Here is a 21884-nt window from a genome sequence, read left to right as displayed (position 1 = left end):
GGACTAGTAAAAATTTTATATAAATTTTTTTAATTATATTTGCACCTTGTCTATTTTTCAATAAGGAATAATACTATATATAGGAGAAAAAATAATTTTTTACGTGTGTATATAAAAAAAAATATATAAAATTTCAAAAAAAAAAAAGTCTTACTATATAAATAGAATATATATATAAATGCACAAATGATATAAAACAAATTTTGAAAGTGTTTGCATTTTGTGGTTTGAACATTGTGAAGGGTATAATAATTTTTTTTTTTTCTCTTACTATTAAGGAATAAGAGACAAACTAATAAATAGAAATAATAGGAGTTGACTCAAAAGCTTTTTATATAAATAATGAACTATAGCTTGTTGAAAAAGAAATTAATTGAAAACTTTAATGATGTAAATAATAAAGTATGTAATTATGAGGTTGAAAAAAAAAAAAAAATCGATTTATCTTTGTCTATGGAAAGAAACTTGAATAAGGTTTCAGATTTGGAAAAAATAAATAAGAATAATAATGAATATATGAAAAAAAAGAATGAGATAAATGTTTTGAACGAAATTAATGATATATTAAGTTTGAATAATTTGGAAAAAGAATCAACTAACACAATAATAAAGAGTGTTAAAAGTAGTGTAGGCATAAATAATTTTAATAAATATGAAGGTTCTCAAAAAATAAAAAAATTGGGAACACCTTTGTCTACAACCATTCCTGATAACTTTATTAACAATAATAATAATAAATTGGTTGATGAAAAAAAAAAAAAAAATAGTAATAATGAAGAAGTGATATTTAAAGAGAACTTAGACATTGTAGAATCCAGTTTTAGTGCTGTCAATAAATGGAGGAATCACATTGATTTAATCGAATTTGTAAAAAATAATCTAAAGAATAATGAGTTCATATATGTCAAAAGGTAAGTCTCAAATTTATTTGAAAAGTGTAGGTAGATATAACCATTATTCATTTTGGCTAGTTCCTTTTTTTCATTTGTTAATTTTGATCATTTTTCTGACTTTTTTAACTTCTTCCTTTGCAAATGCAGCCAAGACGGGCAGTACGAGAAAGTAAGTTGCCATAGGAAAAAGGAGGTGAATGTAATTTCGATCTCTCTAAATGGTGTACTGATAAATGAAAAAAATGAGACAAGCTTTTATGAGTTAAGTGAATGGAAAAATTATGTAACAATGTTAAATAATGCGATGAGATTAAATTTTATAAAAAAGTTTAAATTATATAAATATTATTTTTTATTAAAGAATATAATAAAATATAATAAATTTAAAAAAAGAAAAGAATATATAAAAGAAAATTTAATTTTTTTAAATGAACAAATGTTGAAAGGACTTATAGAAATAAATTCAATTTTAAATGAATTGAATGAATATAAATTATTAGACATAAATATAAATAATATGAGTATAGAACAATTTGAAGAATTACAAAATGAGCATATTTATAGATTTTATATTTTTATAACTGATAAAGTAAAACAGATTATTGCAATTATATGTGAATATTGTCGTAAAGCTCTTAATCAATTTTTGAAAGATAATAAAATTGATGAAAATGATTCGGTTGTAGTTAATAATGTAAATGTATCTAAAAAGGGTGTAAAAAACCAAGGTACTATAAAAAGAGGAAGATATATTAATAAAAAAAATGAAATAAATAAAATGGAATACAACCAAAGTAATGTTAGTAAAAACATATATATATATTACAACAAAATTGCTTTAAATCATTGTTACTCATTTTATATTAAGAAATTTATACAAGTATGTCAATATTTATGTGATAATATATTAAGAAATATGGTTATACAGACATATGAATATTTCCTTACCATTTTGAATAACTATTTTGTTTTAATACCTGACAAGATAGATGTGAAAAAATCTAGTGAAATATTTATGGGAAATGGCTTACAACTTTATGATAATCCAAGTAAAGAAATGATAAATAAAGAAAAGGAAAAAGATGGTAGTTGCATAGCAAACATTAATGGGTATAAACCAAAAAATGATATACACCTTTTTAATGTTGTCTTAACGATTGAAGAAGGGAAATTGAAAATATTTCCAGATTGTGATTTACTTATTACAACAGTTGAACATTATATAGATGCAAGTATTGATATAATAAATAAAAGAGAAAATTTTATTAATCATTTTAAAATAAAAAACTTGTTTAAGAATGAAATATATGTTGATGACATTATATTTAAAAATCGAAAAGTTGATATTTGTGGAGAAGGGAAAAAAGGAAATGAAAAAGAAGAAATTTTTGATGTTGAAAGTGATATAAGAATTCAAAAAATGAAAATTGAATTAAAAGAAAAATTAAAGAGTGTCTATAATTCAATGGTAGATTCATGTAATGAATTTAATAATATAATTTGTTTACATAATAAATATAAAAATATAAAAGTTGAAAATATAGACATTATGGATGTTAGTTATATATATGGATTGTTTGAAAATCTTAAAGAATTAGAAAATAAAATAAAAAAAATTAATAAAGAAGTTAATATTAATATATTTAAAGTGAATAATAATATATTGATAGATTACTTATTAAAAGGTATAAATACAAAATGGAGAGAACTTATAAATTATTTACCATCTCTAAACAAAACAACAATAAGTAATTTAATTCTTAAACTAGATGAAGCATATAATCATATAAATAAAACACCAACAAATTTATCTGAACTAGTAAAATATATAAATTTTACAAACAATTTTAATAATGATTTATTAAATATTGAAGAATCAGTTGAATCTATTTCATCTTTATTTTTGTTATTCAAAAAGCATTATATAAATATTAGTGGAAGTTATACTACTAAACTATTTCATATAAAACAAAAAATCAATTCTTTAAAAACTATTTTACATTCAGATCCAAATTATGAAATTCAGTTTAACTCTCAGTTTAAGGACTTGGTGTATGAGATAAATATTGTTGAAAAAAAAATACAAAATTTTATAAATATTATAAAAAATGATACATTTAAATTCTCTTTAGAGTATTCTGTAGATGCAATGGAGTCTGCACTTAAGTTGGTGACTCCAATCGAGCAGGTGGAGGAAGTCTATTTCAATAAAGAGAGCAGCAATGAGGATGTAAACAAGACAAAAAACATAGATGAGGATGTAAACAAGACAGAGAGCATAGATGACACAAACCAAGCAGATTCATTGGTACCGCCTTTTCTACTTTGTGGAAATAACGAGATTTCTGTGAGCGACGAGGCGAAGAAAGGATGTTACATCTTTGCATTGCTGGAATTTGTAAGAATAAACATATTAGAAATAAAAAAGGATGTTGAAAAATATATATATTATCAAAAAATATTAAAAACAAAAAAGAATGAATTTGTAAATTTTAGTTTATTAAAAAATATATTTATAAATACAAGTCTAACTGTATATACATATTTTATGTATATATGTTTTGATGAAAAATATAAATTAACAAAGATTGTAAAATTAGATGTAGACAAGTTAGAAAAAGAAATAAGTAATATAAATGTGCACTTTAAAAAGATGAATAAAAATTTTATAGATATAAAAATATATAATGAATGTAATAAGTTTTATACAAAATATGAAAACGTATTTAAAATTTTAAAAATGTTAAATTTAATTTATAAAAATAAAAAACATTTTGAAATCCTAATTGATATAATTAATAGTTCAGATTCGTTTCAAAATGTAGACACAAAAACGGATGAAGAAAATTGTGATAGTGAAGAAATAAAGAAAGTCATTCCTTACGAGTATAATGAAATAATATTAAAAAATTTATTGTCTTTGGATTATTCAAAAAATATATCAAAAGTTGAAAATGTTTTTATAGAATATGAGAAAGAAGAACAGATAAATAAAGATATGGATATAATTAAGATTGAATTAAAAAAACATAAACTAGATGTAAGTTTAATGAATAAAAAGGTTTATTATATAAATAATATTGACTACATATTAACAGAACTAAGACAAATTTTAAATAAATTATTATTGCTTGGGAATAATCATTCGAGTAGGCACATATATACAGTAGTGTATAATCTGTCTGAAAACATTTTAAACTTTACAAATATTCTTAGTCTTGTAAAAAAAATACAAAACTGTTATAAACATATAGATAAATATAAACAAAATGAAATAAAAAATGTTACAAATTTAGATGTATTTATTAGCACTATTAGTAGTTATAAAAATATTTGCGAAGATTTTTTTATATATCCTCAAGTTAGTAAACATATAAAGAAGGAGTATGATGTTTGTTATTTTAGATCTGTTCTTGAAGAGTTTGAAAAAATAAAAGTTGATGTTGAAAAATATATATTAGAAAAGAAAAGACAATTTCCTATTTTTTATTTATTACAAGATAAAGATCTTTTAAATGTTTATTCAAACATTAATAATTTAAAAAATATAAATATATTTATAAAAAAATTATTTCCACAATTTAAAAAAGTTATAATTCAAAATGAATCAGTATGTGGTATGTTAAGTATTGATGGAGAGCAAATAATATTTAAAGAAAATATTAAATTTAAAAAGTTAGATTTTTTATTGAATGAAATTGGAATAGAAATAAAAAATTATGTTTTACAAAATATATTAACACATGTTAATAATAAAAAGTTTTTTATACAACTATCTGAAGAAACTTATTTATATTTTATAAGTATTAATAATTTACAATTATTATATATCTTACTATCTATATATTTTACATTTATTTTTGATCATTTTGTTGAAAGTTCAAGTGAAGAAAGAAAAAACATAATTTATTTATTATCGAAGAATATAAATAAGATTGCAAGTATGTCTATAGAATGTCGTGTATCTCCTGAAATGCTAAAGAATTGTGCAAAAAGCTATCCTAATAATATTTTATTTTTACTTTGCTTTTTTATACACATCAAAGATAGATTTAATTTGTTTAGAATTGGTGAGAATGGAAATATGATGGGTCATTCATTTGAATATTTAAAAAGTGTTAAGCATTATGTTAAAGATTCAAATTATTATATAACCCAGTTTAATAATAAGATAAAATATACATACGAGTTTTTAGACAATTTTAATTATACTTTAGATTTAATATATGAATGGGAAAGTTATGGTTTTTTTTTACAAAATTATATAAATAATAATCTAATTATGTTATCACAAAATAGTAATAATAAATTTATAAATACTAGTAAGAATTTTTCTGTTTTACTAGGATATAATTATGTTTTTATAAATAATGTAAATCTGAAAAGGGATAAAATATATAACTATATAGCTTGTAGTCTTTTTTCAAATATTTCTTTTTATTTTTTTAATGCCAATGGATTTAAAGAAGATATTATTCAAATTTTTAAAACACAATTTTCAAAAATTAATAATTATTTAAAGAGTGCAAAAAAATTTATAAATATAAATAATCATGAATATACTTTAAATAAAAAGCCACTTATATTTATTTCACTTCAAAAAAATATATTACCTTTGTCTAATTTAAATACAAAAAATGATAATTGCCAGTTTGATGATTTATGTTATCAGTTTTCTTTTCATAAGCCTTTTAAAAAGTTATCTATTTCTTTTTTATTTTTTATATTTTTTTCAAATGGATTTAAGAAATGCTATCATTTGGCAGTAGCCACGTATCGGCTTTTTGATTACCTACTACAGCACGTAAGTATCTTTATGCATCTATAAAAATGGGTTCTATTTGTTTGCTCATAAAAATTGTAGGAATGTAGGAATGTAGAAATGTTGTAATGCACTATAACAAGGTAATGACCAAACTAATAACTTATACAAATGCAAACTTTGTTCATTTTTAGGAGGAGCTAAAAAGATGGATTTTCGAAGGACGGATTGGGAACTTACTAAAAGAATCTGTAGCAACATCTGAAAAAACGGAGTATAGTTTTTTCATGCATGTAATAAATTATGTTTCAAACTTTTTAGATGCAAACAAATTAAAGGAAATAGTTTCCAGCATCTGTCTTATATATAAAATTCCAATGATAAAACAAAAAGTTTTATATAAATATGCATCTAAAATAGTGACAGGTAGCGAAGATGAAGAAACCGAAATAGAAGATAATACAGATTCGTTCTGTATAGAACCCGTTCCAAATTTAGAACAATCAAGAGAAAACCAAATTAAAGAAATTATTAAAAATATGGAGAAAGAAAAAAAAATAATATTTTTAAAATATCAGGTTGTTAAAGCAGTTGAACTTTTTGATATTATAAGTCAGAATATGAAAATGAATTTAAAAAAAGAAGAAGGAAAAGATTTAAATAGTTTAGATGTAGGGACAGAAAATAAAATAACAAATATTATAATAAATGGAAAAGAATATTCAGGAATTAGTACAATCATATATATTCTACACAATCTATTAGTAAACATAGCATATGAAGAATGTTTAGTAGAAAAAATTAATTTAAAATATTGTTCCGAAGATGATGTTTTAAAATTTTCTTTGAGAAACAGTAATTCATTTGTATTAGAAAAGAAAAATGAACTAGCTAAGGAAATTAATTCATCTCAAAAATATAATTTATTATATTCAAAGTTTGAAAAAAAAAGTGGATATAATAACATGAACGAAACAAAATTAGACATACAAAATAGTGGTGATGTTAAAGATGATAAAAGAAGTAAGAAAATTTTTGTAAAATATATAAAGGTTGATGAAATGAAATATATTGAAAAAATAATAAATTATACATGTTTGGAAAATAATAAAATGTATATTGAAATAAATAAAGAAAATTATGAATTTAATAATATTTGTTTTATTTATAAGTCTGAAAATCTTAGTAAAATAAATCCTTATTTTTTTAAAACATTCCATTATATTCATGTAAAACATGCAGTACCTTATATTCCTTTCCTTACTTTTTGTGTTGAAAATCTAAAAATATATAAATCAGCACAAAACAAAATTATTAGACACTTTGAAGATTTAGTAATAGAAACTGTAAAATTTTTTAAACAAGAAAAGGGAATGAATGTAAATCGGTTTGAAACACAATATGGAGATAAAGAGAAAAAAGAAAATGATAAGCTTGTTCATTCATCTATTGATGAAAACGGGAAAGAAACAATAAATAGACAAATTGATATAACAGAAAGTTTAAATAATAATAGTATAGAGTCTCAAATAAAAGATAACCAAAATAATGAAACAAAAAATTTGGAAGAAGAATGTGTATTTGAAACTGATGAAGAAATATTTGAATTTTCAAAATTCAATGAAGGTTATGTTTCTATACATATAAATACATTGATATGTACATTCATAAAATTTATAGATTATTTTTTAAAATTATTAGTTGAAAAAAAAAAAAATATAGGAAATAAAAAACTTATAGATACACATTTGAATAATATAATAACAATAAGTTTTATTTATACTTTTACGACATTTATGGAAAAAGAGGAAAGAGAAAAATATGAAAATTATATTATTAAATATATAAACAATATATCAATAATACCTAAAAGTACATCCTTTACACATATATACTATAATATTGAAAGTAACAAAATTTTAAAAAAAGAGAAAATTTATAAAAATGAAAAAATATGTTTAAATAAAAATACACTTATGAGCAATACAATTGCAGATAAGAATTATTTTTTTTTATTTGAAGATTTAAATATATTATCTATAAAAAATTTTATTAAAATTTCAACAAATATGTCTATTCCTTTTATTATTATTGGTGGTTCTAGTTCAGGAAAATCTTTATGTATTTATAATTTTTTAAATTCATATATTAAAAAGAATAAAACTACTCAACAAAATATTTACAACTTTATATTTAGATTTAATCATTCCTTTAAGTATACAAATATTATTTATAAATTGCGAAAAAATTTTAACCTGTCTACTAGTCAAATCAAAGAGGATGTTACAATATTTTTAGACGACATTAATTGTTTAAGTGGTGATCGTGTGCATTCCTCTTTCGAATTCTTCCATCAGTTGATAAACCAGCAGGTAGGCCTTTTCCCAGGATGAAAATACAAAGCAACATAATCGATACCTTCTTCATAGCACATAAAAAATACGCTTGCTTCTTCTCATTTTTAGGAATACTTTGATGTAGAAGAAAACAAACATGTGTCTTTTTCTAACTGTAAAATACTCGGAACATTGAACCCTGAATATTCAGAACTGTTGGGAAAGAAAAATATAGCTTTATCAAAAATTTATAGAAATTTTTTTATTTTAAATATCTCATCACTTACTCCAAAGAATATACACTCTCTTTACTTTAACATAATAGAGTACATCTTCCTGAAATATGTAAGTCCACAAAGGGTGTCATTCACACTTTATTCTATACTCCTATTGTTTTACTTTATTCATTTCTATGTGTGCTTACTTCCCCCTTTTTCAGAACTTTTGCGAGGACATGATAAATGAGTGCCAGAACTTCATCGGTTGCATTTTGGAAACATTCGAGAGTATTATGTTGAAAAAGGAAAATACAGATTTAAGTTTACACACAAACATGATAAATAACATAATAAATTATTTATTAATATATGATAAAGAAAGTTTTAGCAATATGAATGAAATTGGGTATTTCTTTTTAAATGATATGATTCGAATATTTTGTAGTGATGTCATTTTTTATGAAAAAAATATAGAATATAAAAATATAATAAAAAAAAATTTTGAAAAATATTTTCAAAAATATATAACAAATGATAAATATCCATTAAATGTGAATATTCGAAATAATATGATTTATGTTGAGAAGGAAGAAGAAAATATAAATCCAAATTTAGACATAAATTATTTAAAAACCTTTTTCCCAGTTTCAAAATATGAACATTTTGATATATTTTATAGTGATATATTAAATTTTATAAAAATAATAAATACATATCTTATATTTAGACAAAGTAATATAATTTTTTTAAATAGCCAAAACAAATTGTTAGAAAAAATAGTTTCTATTTATTGCTATTATAAAAATTGTGAGTCTGTATTTATAAGATGGGATGATAATGAAATGAAAAAGAAGATTCGTGAAAGTTATACTAAAACAATTGAAAAACTTTCAAAAATAAATGAAATAAATTCAGATGCGTCTATTAATAATGACCTTATTCATAACAGAACAGTATTTTTTGGAAAGCTCGAATTTGATGAGGAGTATTTAAATTTTGTTGATTTAACATTATATAATTGTAACTTAGATAATTTATATGATAATTTTATAAATGAACATTATCTATATATAATAAATATGTTGAAACATAAAGAGAAAGATGCTGAAGGGAATTTAGAAAATTTTGTAATATCTAAATTATTAGATTCTAATCATTATTTATTTTATGCTAACAATTTTGATTCATTTAAAAATACTTATTTTTATAAATATAGAAATATATTTAAAAAATGTTATTTAGTTCATTTAAATTTTTATAAATTTTCTGAAAAAGTTATATTCTCTTTTAATTTATCGATGCCTATATATAATTATGTAAACAGAAAGACAATCCAATCTCTCATTTCAAACTTGAAAGATGTTGAGAATAGGGAGCTTTGTTTTATATCCTATTTATCTAGCTCTATAAATAAAATGCTAATCATGTTAGACAATAAAAAAGACATTCCCAAGATTAATCATTATCGAGAAAATGCTGTTGAAGATACATATAAAATATATGAATATTTAAACAAAACAGAACTGAATGTGTTGGTAGAAAAAAAGAAAGAAATAAAAAACATCATTGAATCGGTGCAGTTTGATAGTAACACATCTGAAAGCGACAAGGTGAAGGAAAAAATAAAAAACATAAAAGATGAAATAGCTACATATCGAAATAAAATTAGAACAATAAAAAGAGACATCAAACAATCAATGACAAAATATCAGAATAACATAGTGGAAGCTAAAAACAAATTAAATGATATAAAGGAAGAAGATTTTGAATATTTTAAACATAAAAATAAAAATAATTATATGGGATATTTAAAAATATTATATTTATATATAAACAAAAAAAATGATAAAACTTATATTCAAGATACATTTTCTTATCATTATATTATGAAGTATATAAAAAAGATTGATGAAAACCAAATTAATAAAAGTTTAATCTTAAAATATGAAAATATTTCAAATGTTCAGAATTTTTTAAATTATAAATTTGTTTATATTATTCATCTTTTTATTATATCTATGAATGATTATATTAAAAAATGTGAATCTCTAAAATTAGAAAATGAATCTATAAAAAGTTTGGAGTCTAAAATATCTCTTTTGGATAATCAGATTATGGAAATCTGTTTAGGTTGTGTAACATCTAAAGTCGTATCAAGTTTACTAGTAAGATCAACAAAAGTGGAATTAATCTGAAAATTGTATGTCTACTGCCTAATCATATTTATATATGCATCTTATTATTTACTTTGTTCCTTTTTAGGCACACCTTCTTTCTTTATATTCGGAAGTAAAATTGCAAATAAAACAGACAAGAAAAGAATTAGTCATGAAATCAATACACTTTGGATATTGCTGTGGATTTAATGATAAAGAAAAAAGAACATTTTTTAAACTTTTAATCGATAAGAAATGCATGTATGAAAGAAATTCGAGTGATGGTGATGTGCCAGATGAAGTTCCAGGTGAAGTACCAGGTGAAATGGACAGCACTATAAACAAAGCAGAAGAGAAGTTAAAACATTTGATGAACTACAAAAATTTTATTAACATTGCATTTTTAAAAATGTATAAAAAAATGAATTTATGTAATGACAATATGATAATATATACTTGCCATATGTTAGAAATAATTAAAAAAAAAATAAACATTTGTGTAGACCCATTTTATCAAATAAAAAAATATTTTTTAAAAAAAATCAAAGAAAGTGAAAAAAAATATGTATATATAAAATATTATAACATAAGTAAAATGTCTATTCAATCATATAATCAAGATGATGAATGTAAAGAAGTTGAAAAGGGTGTTAGTGAAAATTTTATGGAAAAAATTAGTCATTATGTAGAAAATAATTATGTTATCATATTTAAAGGATTAGATGCAGAGCTTTTACAAATGCTAAGCAAAAAATGTAAAAAATCTTTTGTAGAGAATATTTACATTTTTGTTAGCATTATTGAGGAAGAAGAATATATTAAAACGTTTTTAGAGAATGATAAAAATATTCTTTATGTATATTGTGACTATAAAAAAAATAATGTCCTAAACCTGTTCTCATATTATTATCAAAAATGTCGAGGAATTCCTGATGACGTGAAAATTGTGTCTATCGAAAAGGAAAACCATCTTAAAGAGGTAATAAATGCTCAGAAGTTTGTTGAAATGTTTTATTCATGCATCTAAATAAATATAAAATATACTAAATAAATAAACCTATTCTTTTTTGCAGGTAACTAATTTAGCGACACGGTTCTTAGACAAAGAAATCAGTGAGGAGGAGCTAAAGAAAGAGCTAGAAAATATTGGGAAATCTGAAAAATCAAAAGAAAGGGATGAAAAACAGTTTGAAGAAAGAAACTTTTTATTAATTTATACATTTTATGTTTTGGTGGAAACATTAAAAATAGTTAGCAAAAATATGAACTTTATATGTCATCGAAAATTTATAAAAATAGTTAAATCATGTTTTGAAGAAATTGATATAAAGAATAAGAGAAGTTACAATGATATTTTAAATTATATGTATTTTCATATAGTACCAATTTTAAAAAAAAGAGATTTATTTATTTTCAACTTTTTGTTAAGTATATATATAGACATATTTGTTTATAGATTTATTAAATGGACAGATCTATTCCTTTTTTTTAGAAATTATAGAAATAAAAATTATGAAAAAAATATTGAATATATTTATAAAAATGATGAAAAGTTTTTTGAAGAATTTAAAAAAGATGAAAAATATATATTTACAAATATATTAGAAACGAATAGCAATTTTTATAGAAAAATAAAGGGCAATGATTTTGAAATGTTTTATAATACTTCATCAAATTTAAACAACATTTATGATGAGAACTATCAGTTGATTGATAACAAATTAGACGGACTAGTGGATGAAGAGAAATTCGAAGGAAGTTCTCAAAATGAGGAAGTTAAAGAGAATGATGAAATGGTGGAGCCTTTAAATCGAATACAAACCTTATCATCAAACTTAAATAAATCTTATACACTATTATACATAAAAAAAAGAAAACTAAAAGGAAAATTACATAATAAATATTTTGATGAGGATAAGGAAGTAGATAGGGGAAATAAATCAGAAGGGGTTCTTCAAATGTATAATGAATATAATGATGAAGATGTTTATACAATCTTAGAAAAAGAAAAGGAAAATAAAATGAGTATAATTTATTATATTAAAGAATTAGAAGAATTAGTTAGTTCGAAAAAAAAAATATATAGAAATATTTTACGTAATATATATGAATATCCATACAAATGGAATGAATATATATGTCCAGAAAATTTAAAAAAAGAGATAGAATTTCCAATAAAAGAATTTAATGAACCATCCATGTATTTTTATAAATTATCTATCGATAAAATTATAAAAAAAGATTCCATAGATATGCTTATTAAAGAGTATATATTTAGTAAATTATCAGGTCTTATATATAAAGACAAAAAAATGGTATACAACAATTTCTACAACTTTTTTAGACACCATATTATTAGTTCATCTGAATATGGAAGTGATATAATAGAAGGTTCAAATAAAAATATAAATGACAATCTATACTTTTTTGATGTTTTAAAAAAACAGAATTACATTATTTTTCTTTTGGAAAAGAATATTTACAGTAATGTTATACTAAATATGTTGTTAAAATGTAGTAGGTCATTATTTTTAGATTTTAAACATGTAGAAAATATATCGAAAAAAATAAGTAACATTATTGTGGCAGATATATATACTGTATCGGAAGTACTAGCATGTGAAAGCTTTATAGAAAATGTTCTTAAAAATGAAGAAAAACAAAATACAGGGCAAAAAGTTTTCATCATATTTTATAACAACATAAATATATTAACAGAAAAATTGATTAATATGTCGTTTGGTATTACTCTAGATTTTAGTTTTGAATCCTTTGATTTTTTAAATTATATTAACTTCGTATTTGATCTTGTTGAAATATATAAATTACCTGTATGCTCTAATCATATATATTCAAAGCATTTATTTTTATCGATTTTATTTTTTATTTTAATTAATGAGTATGCATATTTAGAAAATATGAATATAAGTTTTGATATTATAAATGAGATTATTTTATTAGTAAAATTATTTAGCAATTTAAAAGATGGATTGAAAAATGGTGAGACAGAAAAAATGGAACTTATTGTAGTAAACGAAGAAAATTTAATTTGCTCTGGATCTGAAAACCGAAATGAAAGGGATGAATCAGATAGATGTAGAACCTTTTTTTTAAACTATTTTAAAAACTTTCTTGATCGTCTATTTTCAGAAAAAGATATATTAATAAAGAATATGATTGAATCATTTTTATACAATCTTTTTAGCTTACCAAATAAAAATGTTTTATGTAATAATGATAATATTTTAAAACAAATTCCTACTAACCTTATAACACTAAAAGAGATGATAAGATATGTTTTAGACAATATCGATATATTTGAAAATGTTGTCCAAAAAAACAAAGTTGCTAATATTTATAAAATGGCTTATAATATAAAATTGATGGAAAAAATATTTATTTCAAAATATTGTATTACTAATATATATAAAAAAACATTAATTTTTAATATTATCCTATTATCTTTTGACCATTTTTCTTCTTTTTATTTTGTAAATCAACCCCTAAATAGTACACCACAACGTAAGTTGAAAATGGATATTACATATATTATACAATGTATTTGTCCCAACAAATTTATATGCACTTCTACACTTTTTTTCAGTCAATTATCTGATCCAAGAATACAACATGATTTTATCTCGTGTTTATGAAATAAAAAAAGAAATTCAATATTATTTAAGCACATCAAAATTGTCTAAAATATCAAATGAATATTCAGCTAAAATGGAAAGAAGTTTGCTTCGATACAAAGTAAGAATAATTTTTATGACCCAAATAATGCATATATATAATATACAGTAAATTTTAAATAATATTACTATTTCGTGACTTAAAAACTTTTTTTTTTATATCTATTTTTAGGTACCATGGAAATGGCGTCATTTTTCAGACGGAGAAAAATGCCTATATAAATTCTTTGAGGAACTTAAAAGGAAATTAAATTATATTAAAGAACTTATAAGGAAAGAACAAAAGGGTGAACGAAATATTTACAACATATCAATGTTTACTAACCCAATGATGTTTTTTTATTCAGTTTATTTTACACATGCAAATAATATGAATACTAATATTAGTGAGCTAAGTGTTTCCCTCAAATTTTCCGAGAAAGTTAACGAGTAAGGAAAGAAAGAAAAAGATAGTCATATTTTTTTCATTCATTTTATTGGTTCTTAATTATAATTATTTGTTTTTTTCTTAATCCTATTTAGAAACGAGCGAGGTGTTTGGATAGCACCAATTAAGATATACAAAAGTTTATTTGTAAAAGGATGTGAGAAGATTATGCATCAAAAAATACACAATAAAAATGATATTTATTTTAAAATTCAAAATGAAGAAAACAAATGGGAAGATACAAAACTGGCTAATATAGAGAAAGATCATTCAGACAATAATTTGAGTAAACCAGAAGAAAAAGATGAAAGTTCTATTCAAAAGGATAATAACCCAAATATAGAAAATTTAAATGAAAAAACATTTAGTGAAAGTACAATAAATATGCGTTATTCAAATAGCTATATGGCATATGCAAGGAAAAAGGATAAAAGTTTTTATTATGACTCACCATATATACTAATAAAAATTAAAAAGAAAAAAGAGGGTATAGAAAATAAAAAAAATATTGAACATGATAAGATTAGAGAAGACTATGAAAATTATGAAGACACAGAAACAATTAAAGATGATGAATCAAATTCGAGTAAAAACATTATAGATAATTCAATTAATATGGAAAATATTTCAAGTCAATTTTTTGATTTATTTGAAAATAAAGACAAATCTGATGATAATGAATTTATTTATTACTGTCCTATTATGAAGTCTAACCCGTACATACAAAAAGGTACCGAAAAAATATGTAGTAAAAGGATGTATGCATATTAACTATTTTTATCTTTGTATAAAAAATACATCTAGTTGTTTAAAGCATTTAATTTAGTTTCGAATAGTGTATTATAGTTAAGCATATTTAGTTATATCTCAGTATGTGGTTGTATTTTTGTAAAATAATTTAGCATTTCACTTTCTTTTTATATTGGTTGATATTTCATGTACTTATTCAACTACATTATTTATATTACTATTTGTATTATTTTCTCAGATCCCCATTTGCAATTTTTCCTTCCTTTGCCATGTATTCATAGCAAAATAATTTGCAAAAAACATAAAGTTCATATGCTGCTATAATTTTTCATATGATTTTTTAACCTGTCTGTTCATAATTTTTTCCATATTTGTGCATATATTTTTTTTTTTGTCATGCAATTAAGTGCATAACCAAATTGAAGTTTACTTTTATTATTTTCGGTAAAAAGTAAATAATTACAGTTGTATATTGATACTTCTTCATAATTTATATTGCATTTTTTGGCTTTATATCTACATATGTGTATGTGAGTAATTAATTGTGTAGTTAGTTGTCTGATGGTTTCCTAACTAATAAAATAATTAAATGTATGTGCATATAAAATATGCTTGATAGCTGGTCATTTTTAGCTATATAGCTTTTATTTATGTACAATGTCTTTACTTTTAAAAACTTTTGAGGACTAAATACCTTATGATGGAATATGAGAATAAACACATAAGCATATATATATATGTATGCATGTTTTGTGTTTTCTATAATTAAATTTAATTTCAACCATTTTAATGTATTTTTTTTTTGAAAATTAAAATGAAAGAATGTGATGAAATTTTAGAGTTGGAAGAAATTCAAAATAAGATATTAAATAATAATAATAATAATAATAATAATAATAATAACAATAATAAAAAATACGATTATGAATTTCTAATAAATATATTTTTAATATTTTTTCATTTACTTTTGTACATAAATATTATTGGCATTTATTACACATATAACAATGAAACTTTTAAAACTTGCTTTAACACCTCAGTATCCCATATTATACAAAATAGTTATTTCAATATAAAGGAAATCGAAACAATTGACAAGAATTTAGAAACAATAAAAAATATATGCAATTATAAAAAAATTAATTATTTGAAAAATGTAGACGAGAATTTAAAATTTTCCCTAAATCTGTACAACAACCATTCTAACACATATATAGGTTCATAAGACAAAAAAAATATATACCATTTTTCATATGCATATTATATACATATATATATATGGTTTTTTTTTTATAATAGTTTAATTTAAATATGCTTATATTGTTGCATGTTGTCGATTTTATTTTTATCTTTCTTTTTTTATGTGCATGCATTATTCACATGGTTTTCTCTTATTCTCTTTCTAGATTATATTATTTCATTTAACAGAGTATTTAAATCTGAAATATTTAAAGAAGAAAGATATCTAGCCATTTCTCATAAATATGTATGGACAGAATGGATTCTATATATATTATTTAATGCGGTTACAATTTTTCGAATATATAGGATATGGGATATAAAAAAGCTAGACATTTATAAAACGAAAAAGTATGTCAAAAAATAAAAAAATATATATAAGACAGTTGAAAATATATCATTATTATTTTTAAACTTTTTATTTTCCTTTTATCATTAGAAATTTGAAAAATGTAGCTTATATAGTAATAGTTGTTATATTTAATTTGAATATCCTTTATGAGCAAATAATAGGTAATACGAACTATCTATACTTTTTTTTATTATTTGTTTATTGTATTTATTAGATATAAACATATTTCCATATTCTAAATTCATTTTTTGATAGGCTCAATATATTGTGAATCGATACAGACAAAAATATTTGAAGGAGTGATATATATATACAACATTTTTATAATTTTAAATATATTTAATGAAATTTCAAAAATACATAAAACATTTAATATACCAATAGAAATTATACAAAACAGTATAAAACATAATCTCTCGATTTTGATATTTCTTCTTGGCTTTTTCACTTTAAAAATTTTTAATTATTTTTCAAGTACTAATAAAATATGTGAATATAAAGAAGTATTTTAAGAAAGCTTTGAACTTTGTGCATTTTCATTTTGAAAAAAATAAAACGTCTATTTTTTTTTACACTTTTTTAGGCAATGGAGAATCCAGCAGTGACTTCAGCTTAATAGATGATTTATCTGGGGTTGAACAATTGGAAAGAGAATATATTTATAATTTTTTTTTTACAATTATTTATCAATATTTTATAATTCCTATGATAATAATATTATCAACAACGACAACATTTTTACTTATTCATAAAAATAAACATGATTTCAGTAATTATATAAAAGAAAAAAATACTTATTTTTTTTCACTTTTTTTATGCAACACATATTATCGCTAGTTGTTCTGTGAAATAATTATATTTGCATACTTACCGTTTGGTTTTTATTTTACTTTATAGAAGAACAACCTATAAATATTCCATTTTTAAAGACCCTCAAAAAATATATTTTTTTATTTTCTGAAAAAATAAAAATAGTACGACAAACAAATTGAAAATTAGACATACTTTGAAACGAATAGTCTTATTATTTTTTTTTCATAAAATTATTTTTTTCATTATTTATAGGTACCATATGAGATAAATCCCAATTTTAATAATATTGAAAATGTGAAAATTGAAAGAGAGAGAGAAAAAATAAAATTTTTGAAAATAGTAAACTTGTCATTGTTTTTTATATTTTTTATTTTATTTATTTTTAATATAATACTTGGGCGAAATTATTATCCCCATGTTACTGAACATTTTTCGGGTTTGTTGGGGGAGCCATTTGGATCTGAATCAAAACAAGTAAGAAAAGAATTTCAAGAAAAAAACCATAAATAAATGATGAATATTATAGAATAATGACAACATAATGAAACATGTCTTCTTTTGTTGTAGGGAATATCATTCGATACACTAACTTCTCAAGAGGAATATTATAACTTTTTAAATTCTGTGATATTAAATAATATAATGAGAAATAAAAAATCCATTGACAACAAAAAATTATATGAACTTGAATCGAATATAACTAATAGTGATATATTTTTATATGAAAATTATTTTCCTGTTTTTCCTTACGATATTTATATTAAATTTGGAGACACTCAAAAAGGTATAGCAATTTTATTTGTCTATATTTACGAAATATTCAAAAAAAATAAAACATTATTGTATATGATGACAAAATAATTATGCTAACTATTTTTATTATTTTATATTTTGCATTCCTTTTCTGTTTTCATTATTTACAGACGATGTAACTCTTGAGAGTTCTTTATTTTTCTATAACTCTGGAACCAGTAAGGAAAATAATGAAAGACATAAAATTTGATGTTTTTACTCTTTTAAAAAATTCATTAGTATTTCCCCTTAATTTAAATGCAATTATTATTACTACTATTTTAATATATTTTTTTTTGCTTTCTTTTTAAAACAGCCAAAGTTGGACTAAACCAGTACAAGCACCTTTTTGATGATTCTGAAGAAAACTCCAATAATTATGAGACACATTCTGTTCTCTATAATTTTGAAAACGATTTATTAGTCCTTATAAAGGTTATACATCCATATGAATAAATATTATTTTTTTGAACTATCAACATTTCTAAACACTTCAAACTTTCTAAACACTTTTAACTTTCTAAACACTTCAAACTTTCTAAACACTTTTAACTTTCTGTCGTTTTTTTCAGACCTCGCTAAACACACATTATAATGGACAAAGGGAACAAAAAAAAGAAATAATTGTGTATGAAATACATAATGAAAAAACAAGTATGGATATAATTAAAATGATAAGTTTAGGAAGTTTGGTAGTTATAGTAATTGCTTATTTTATGTTGACAATATATCTGTCATATTACTATAAAATAAATAATATTTATATGAATTGTTTATTATTTTCTTTTTTTCTTATTTTATTTTTATTCTTATTATTTAATATAATGTCTTATAAATCTATTAGCCATTATAATAATTATATTGAAAAAATAAAAAATAAAAATATTTCTACAATATATAGTATGGAAGAGTTAGCAAAATTCAGATCAGCAATCCAAGACTTAATAAATAAAAGTTTTTACACACATTATCGAAATTTATTTTCATATTTTATTATTATTATATCTATATTAAAAATCTGTTTTTTCTTTTTTACTTATTATTCTTTCTCCTTTTTAAAATACAAATATTATTTTCTTTTTACAACACTCCCTATATTTTCTCTGGTTTTTTTTGCATCCATATTTGGTAGGTTTACAAAAAAAAAAAAAAAAAAAAAAAAAAACATTTTCGCTAGCTCATTTTTATCATTTACCTTTTTAGGACCCAATGGAATTACCTATATGTCTAAAAATTTTTTAGAATGGATAATGAGGTTTTATCATATTAAAATGATTTCTATTTTTTCAGTTTACGATATTTTAAATGATGGTTTATTTTATTTTTTTTCATTTTATATGACTTCGATCTATATATATATGTTTTTAAAAAAAAGTGAAAATATTATAAAATTAAAATTTCAAAAAAAAAATGAGTATTCATTACATGTAGACAATTTAATTATTGAAGACCATGATATGCAAATATATTTCAAAGCAATAATATATAAAATAGATAAAGTATTTGAAAAATTACAAATAATAAAAGAGGATAATTATATATCTCAAACAATAAATCAGTATATACAATTTCATAACTATGCTTGTCAACAAAATGAACTTTTAAAAAGACAAAATTATATTCCATATCATGATCCCTCAAATATACAAACAAACAATAATGAAATAGTTGATATAAATATGGAAGAAAAACAAATGGCTGATAAAAAAATGTCAGGAGAAAAAATACTCAACATATCTGCAACCCCTCAAGATGGAATCCAAAAATATGATGTTAATACAGTTGCTATTTCTGAGCCAAATGAAAAAAGAAAAAACACGAAAGAGGATTTTGAAAAATATGAACAAGTAAAAATAGTTGAACAAATTGAAAATATGAGTTTATTTTTTACAAAATTGTTAAGCAAAAAATATGATTTCAATTTTTTATCTGGGGATATCAAAAATTGTAAAACTAGGAATGGACAAGTTATAGGAAAAAAAGTAAAAAAAAAATATATACTAGAAGATATGATAATAAATTTGTTAGACGATTTAGAATATATTGAAAATATTAAAATTATGTATACATATATAGTATTTTTAAAAATAAAAAAACATATACTAATTAATAGTATAAAAAATTTTAATTCTAATAAAATAGAGCTTAAGGAACAGTATGAAAATAAATTTATATATCAAAAGCATTTAGTTAATCTAAAAAAAATACTAAACAATGAAATACAAATATTGAAAGAGAATATTTGTATACAGAGAGACTTGAAGAGATCCTTAGTTCAAATCATAGAAGATGAATGTTGTAAGACGAAAGTTTTTATTATGCATTTTTTAAGTTAAGAAATATGCCTATCATTTATATTGTGTATTTATTTATTTCATACTACTTTTTATTTTTTAGTCTATAAAAAGGATAGTCACGAAGAAAAATGATAAGCCTGTCATGCTATTATACAACTACGATGATGGAAAAAACAAATTTTAATCGGATGACACCCAATTAGTTAGTATATGTAATATATTTATTGTTTCACTAAGAAATGGAATTATTTGTTTATTTTAGTATTTGAAAATTTTTATAAAAATAAAAAAGGATTATGCATAGATATAATATTCATTACACGATTGAGTATATCCATAAATAAGAAAAATGTCATGGCTTTTATAGCCCCTATATTAGCACTAGTGAAGTATTTCACTATATTAATTATTTTATTTCTTTACATTTTTTTATCATTTTTTTATCATTTTTTTGTCATTTTTTTGTCATTTTTTATTATTTTTTTGTTGTATTTTAAACCTGAATTAATATAAGAACAAATAAAACGTATTTATCATGAATTCACAAGTGCAATTAATAGAAGTCTATGTATTTCACGTGAAATATATTAGTGGTATATACGCGTGGCATCATATATTTTTTTTTTACATTTTCTCTTTAAATCGAAGGAGAGTACAACATATATTTATAAATCACATTTTATTTTTTTCATCATTCTATGCTATTAAATTGTGAATTATTATTTTTATGATTTTAATTATTTTTTTTGTTTATATTTTTTTTTTGTGGGATTGGAAATATATTATGATATGTAATTTTTTTATATAAGAATAAAGATATATTTTGTTAATTTGGTTCATTATTATATTTATTTTAAAAATTTTATAAAAAAGAATATGAGAATTTATCTCTTAAGTAAACATTTTTAACATAAACTTAGTTATTAAGTGAAGGCAAATCATGTATGCATACATATATATATGATAGGCTTAATAAAAACTTATAAAATTTTTGCTGACATGTACAGGCATTTTATGGCATATGAATAGCTATGAGATGATTGTATAATGAAGCTTTTATAAATAACAGACTGTTTCGTAATTTGTGTGTCACACGTGTATTTGTTTACTTTTACTTGTATGTATAGTTGGCTTATTTTTATATTTATGCTACATTT

General features: G+C 21.5%; 2 protein-coding genes across 2 annotated transcripts; both read left to right on the top strand.

Moving 5' to 3' along the window:
- Nucleotides 1-342: 342 nt before the first annotated feature.
- PVVCY_0501020 (conserved Plasmodium protein, unknown function) lies at nucleotides 343-15255 on the top strand (the record flags this gene model as incomplete). Its single annotated transcript, XM_037635019.1, has 10 exons — nucleotides 343-911; nucleotides 1041-5697; nucleotides 5850-8027; nucleotides 8121-8336; nucleotides 8431-10374; nucleotides 10472-11344; nucleotides 11439-13887; nucleotides 13970-14118; nucleotides 14230-14486; nucleotides 14580-15255. The coding sequence occupies 10 exons, from the start codon at nucleotides 343-345 to the stop codon at nucleotides 15253-15255; spliced, it is 13968 nt and encodes a 4655-aa protein (XP_037490206.1).
- A 793-nt stretch (nucleotides 15256-16048) lies between these two features.
- Nucleotides 16049-20859, top strand: PVVCY_0501010 (conserved Plasmodium protein, unknown function; the record flags this gene model as incomplete). Its single annotated transcript, XM_037635018.1, has 12 exons — nucleotides 16049-16451; nucleotides 16641-16824; nucleotides 16913-16986; nucleotides 17081-17314; nucleotides 17409-17594; nucleotides 17723-17799; nucleotides 17891-18112; nucleotides 18206-18422; nucleotides 18562-18609; nucleotides 18747-18865; nucleotides 19003-20728; nucleotides 20828-20859. The coding sequence occupies 12 exons, from the start codon at nucleotides 16049-16051 to the stop codon at nucleotides 20857-20859; spliced, it is 3522 nt and encodes a 1173-aa protein (XP_037490205.1).
- Between the last annotated feature and the right edge of the window lie 1025 nt (nucleotides 20860-21884).

Source organism: Plasmodium vinckei, assembly GCF_900681995.1.
Source record: "Plasmodium vinckei vinckei genome assembly, chromosome: PVVCY_05".
NCBI lineage: Eukaryota > Apicomplexa > Aconoidasida > Haemosporida > Plasmodiidae > Plasmodium > Plasmodium vinckei.
The sequence above is the reverse complement of the archived record's forward strand: the minus strand, read 5'-3'. Positions and strand labels throughout refer to the sequence as shown.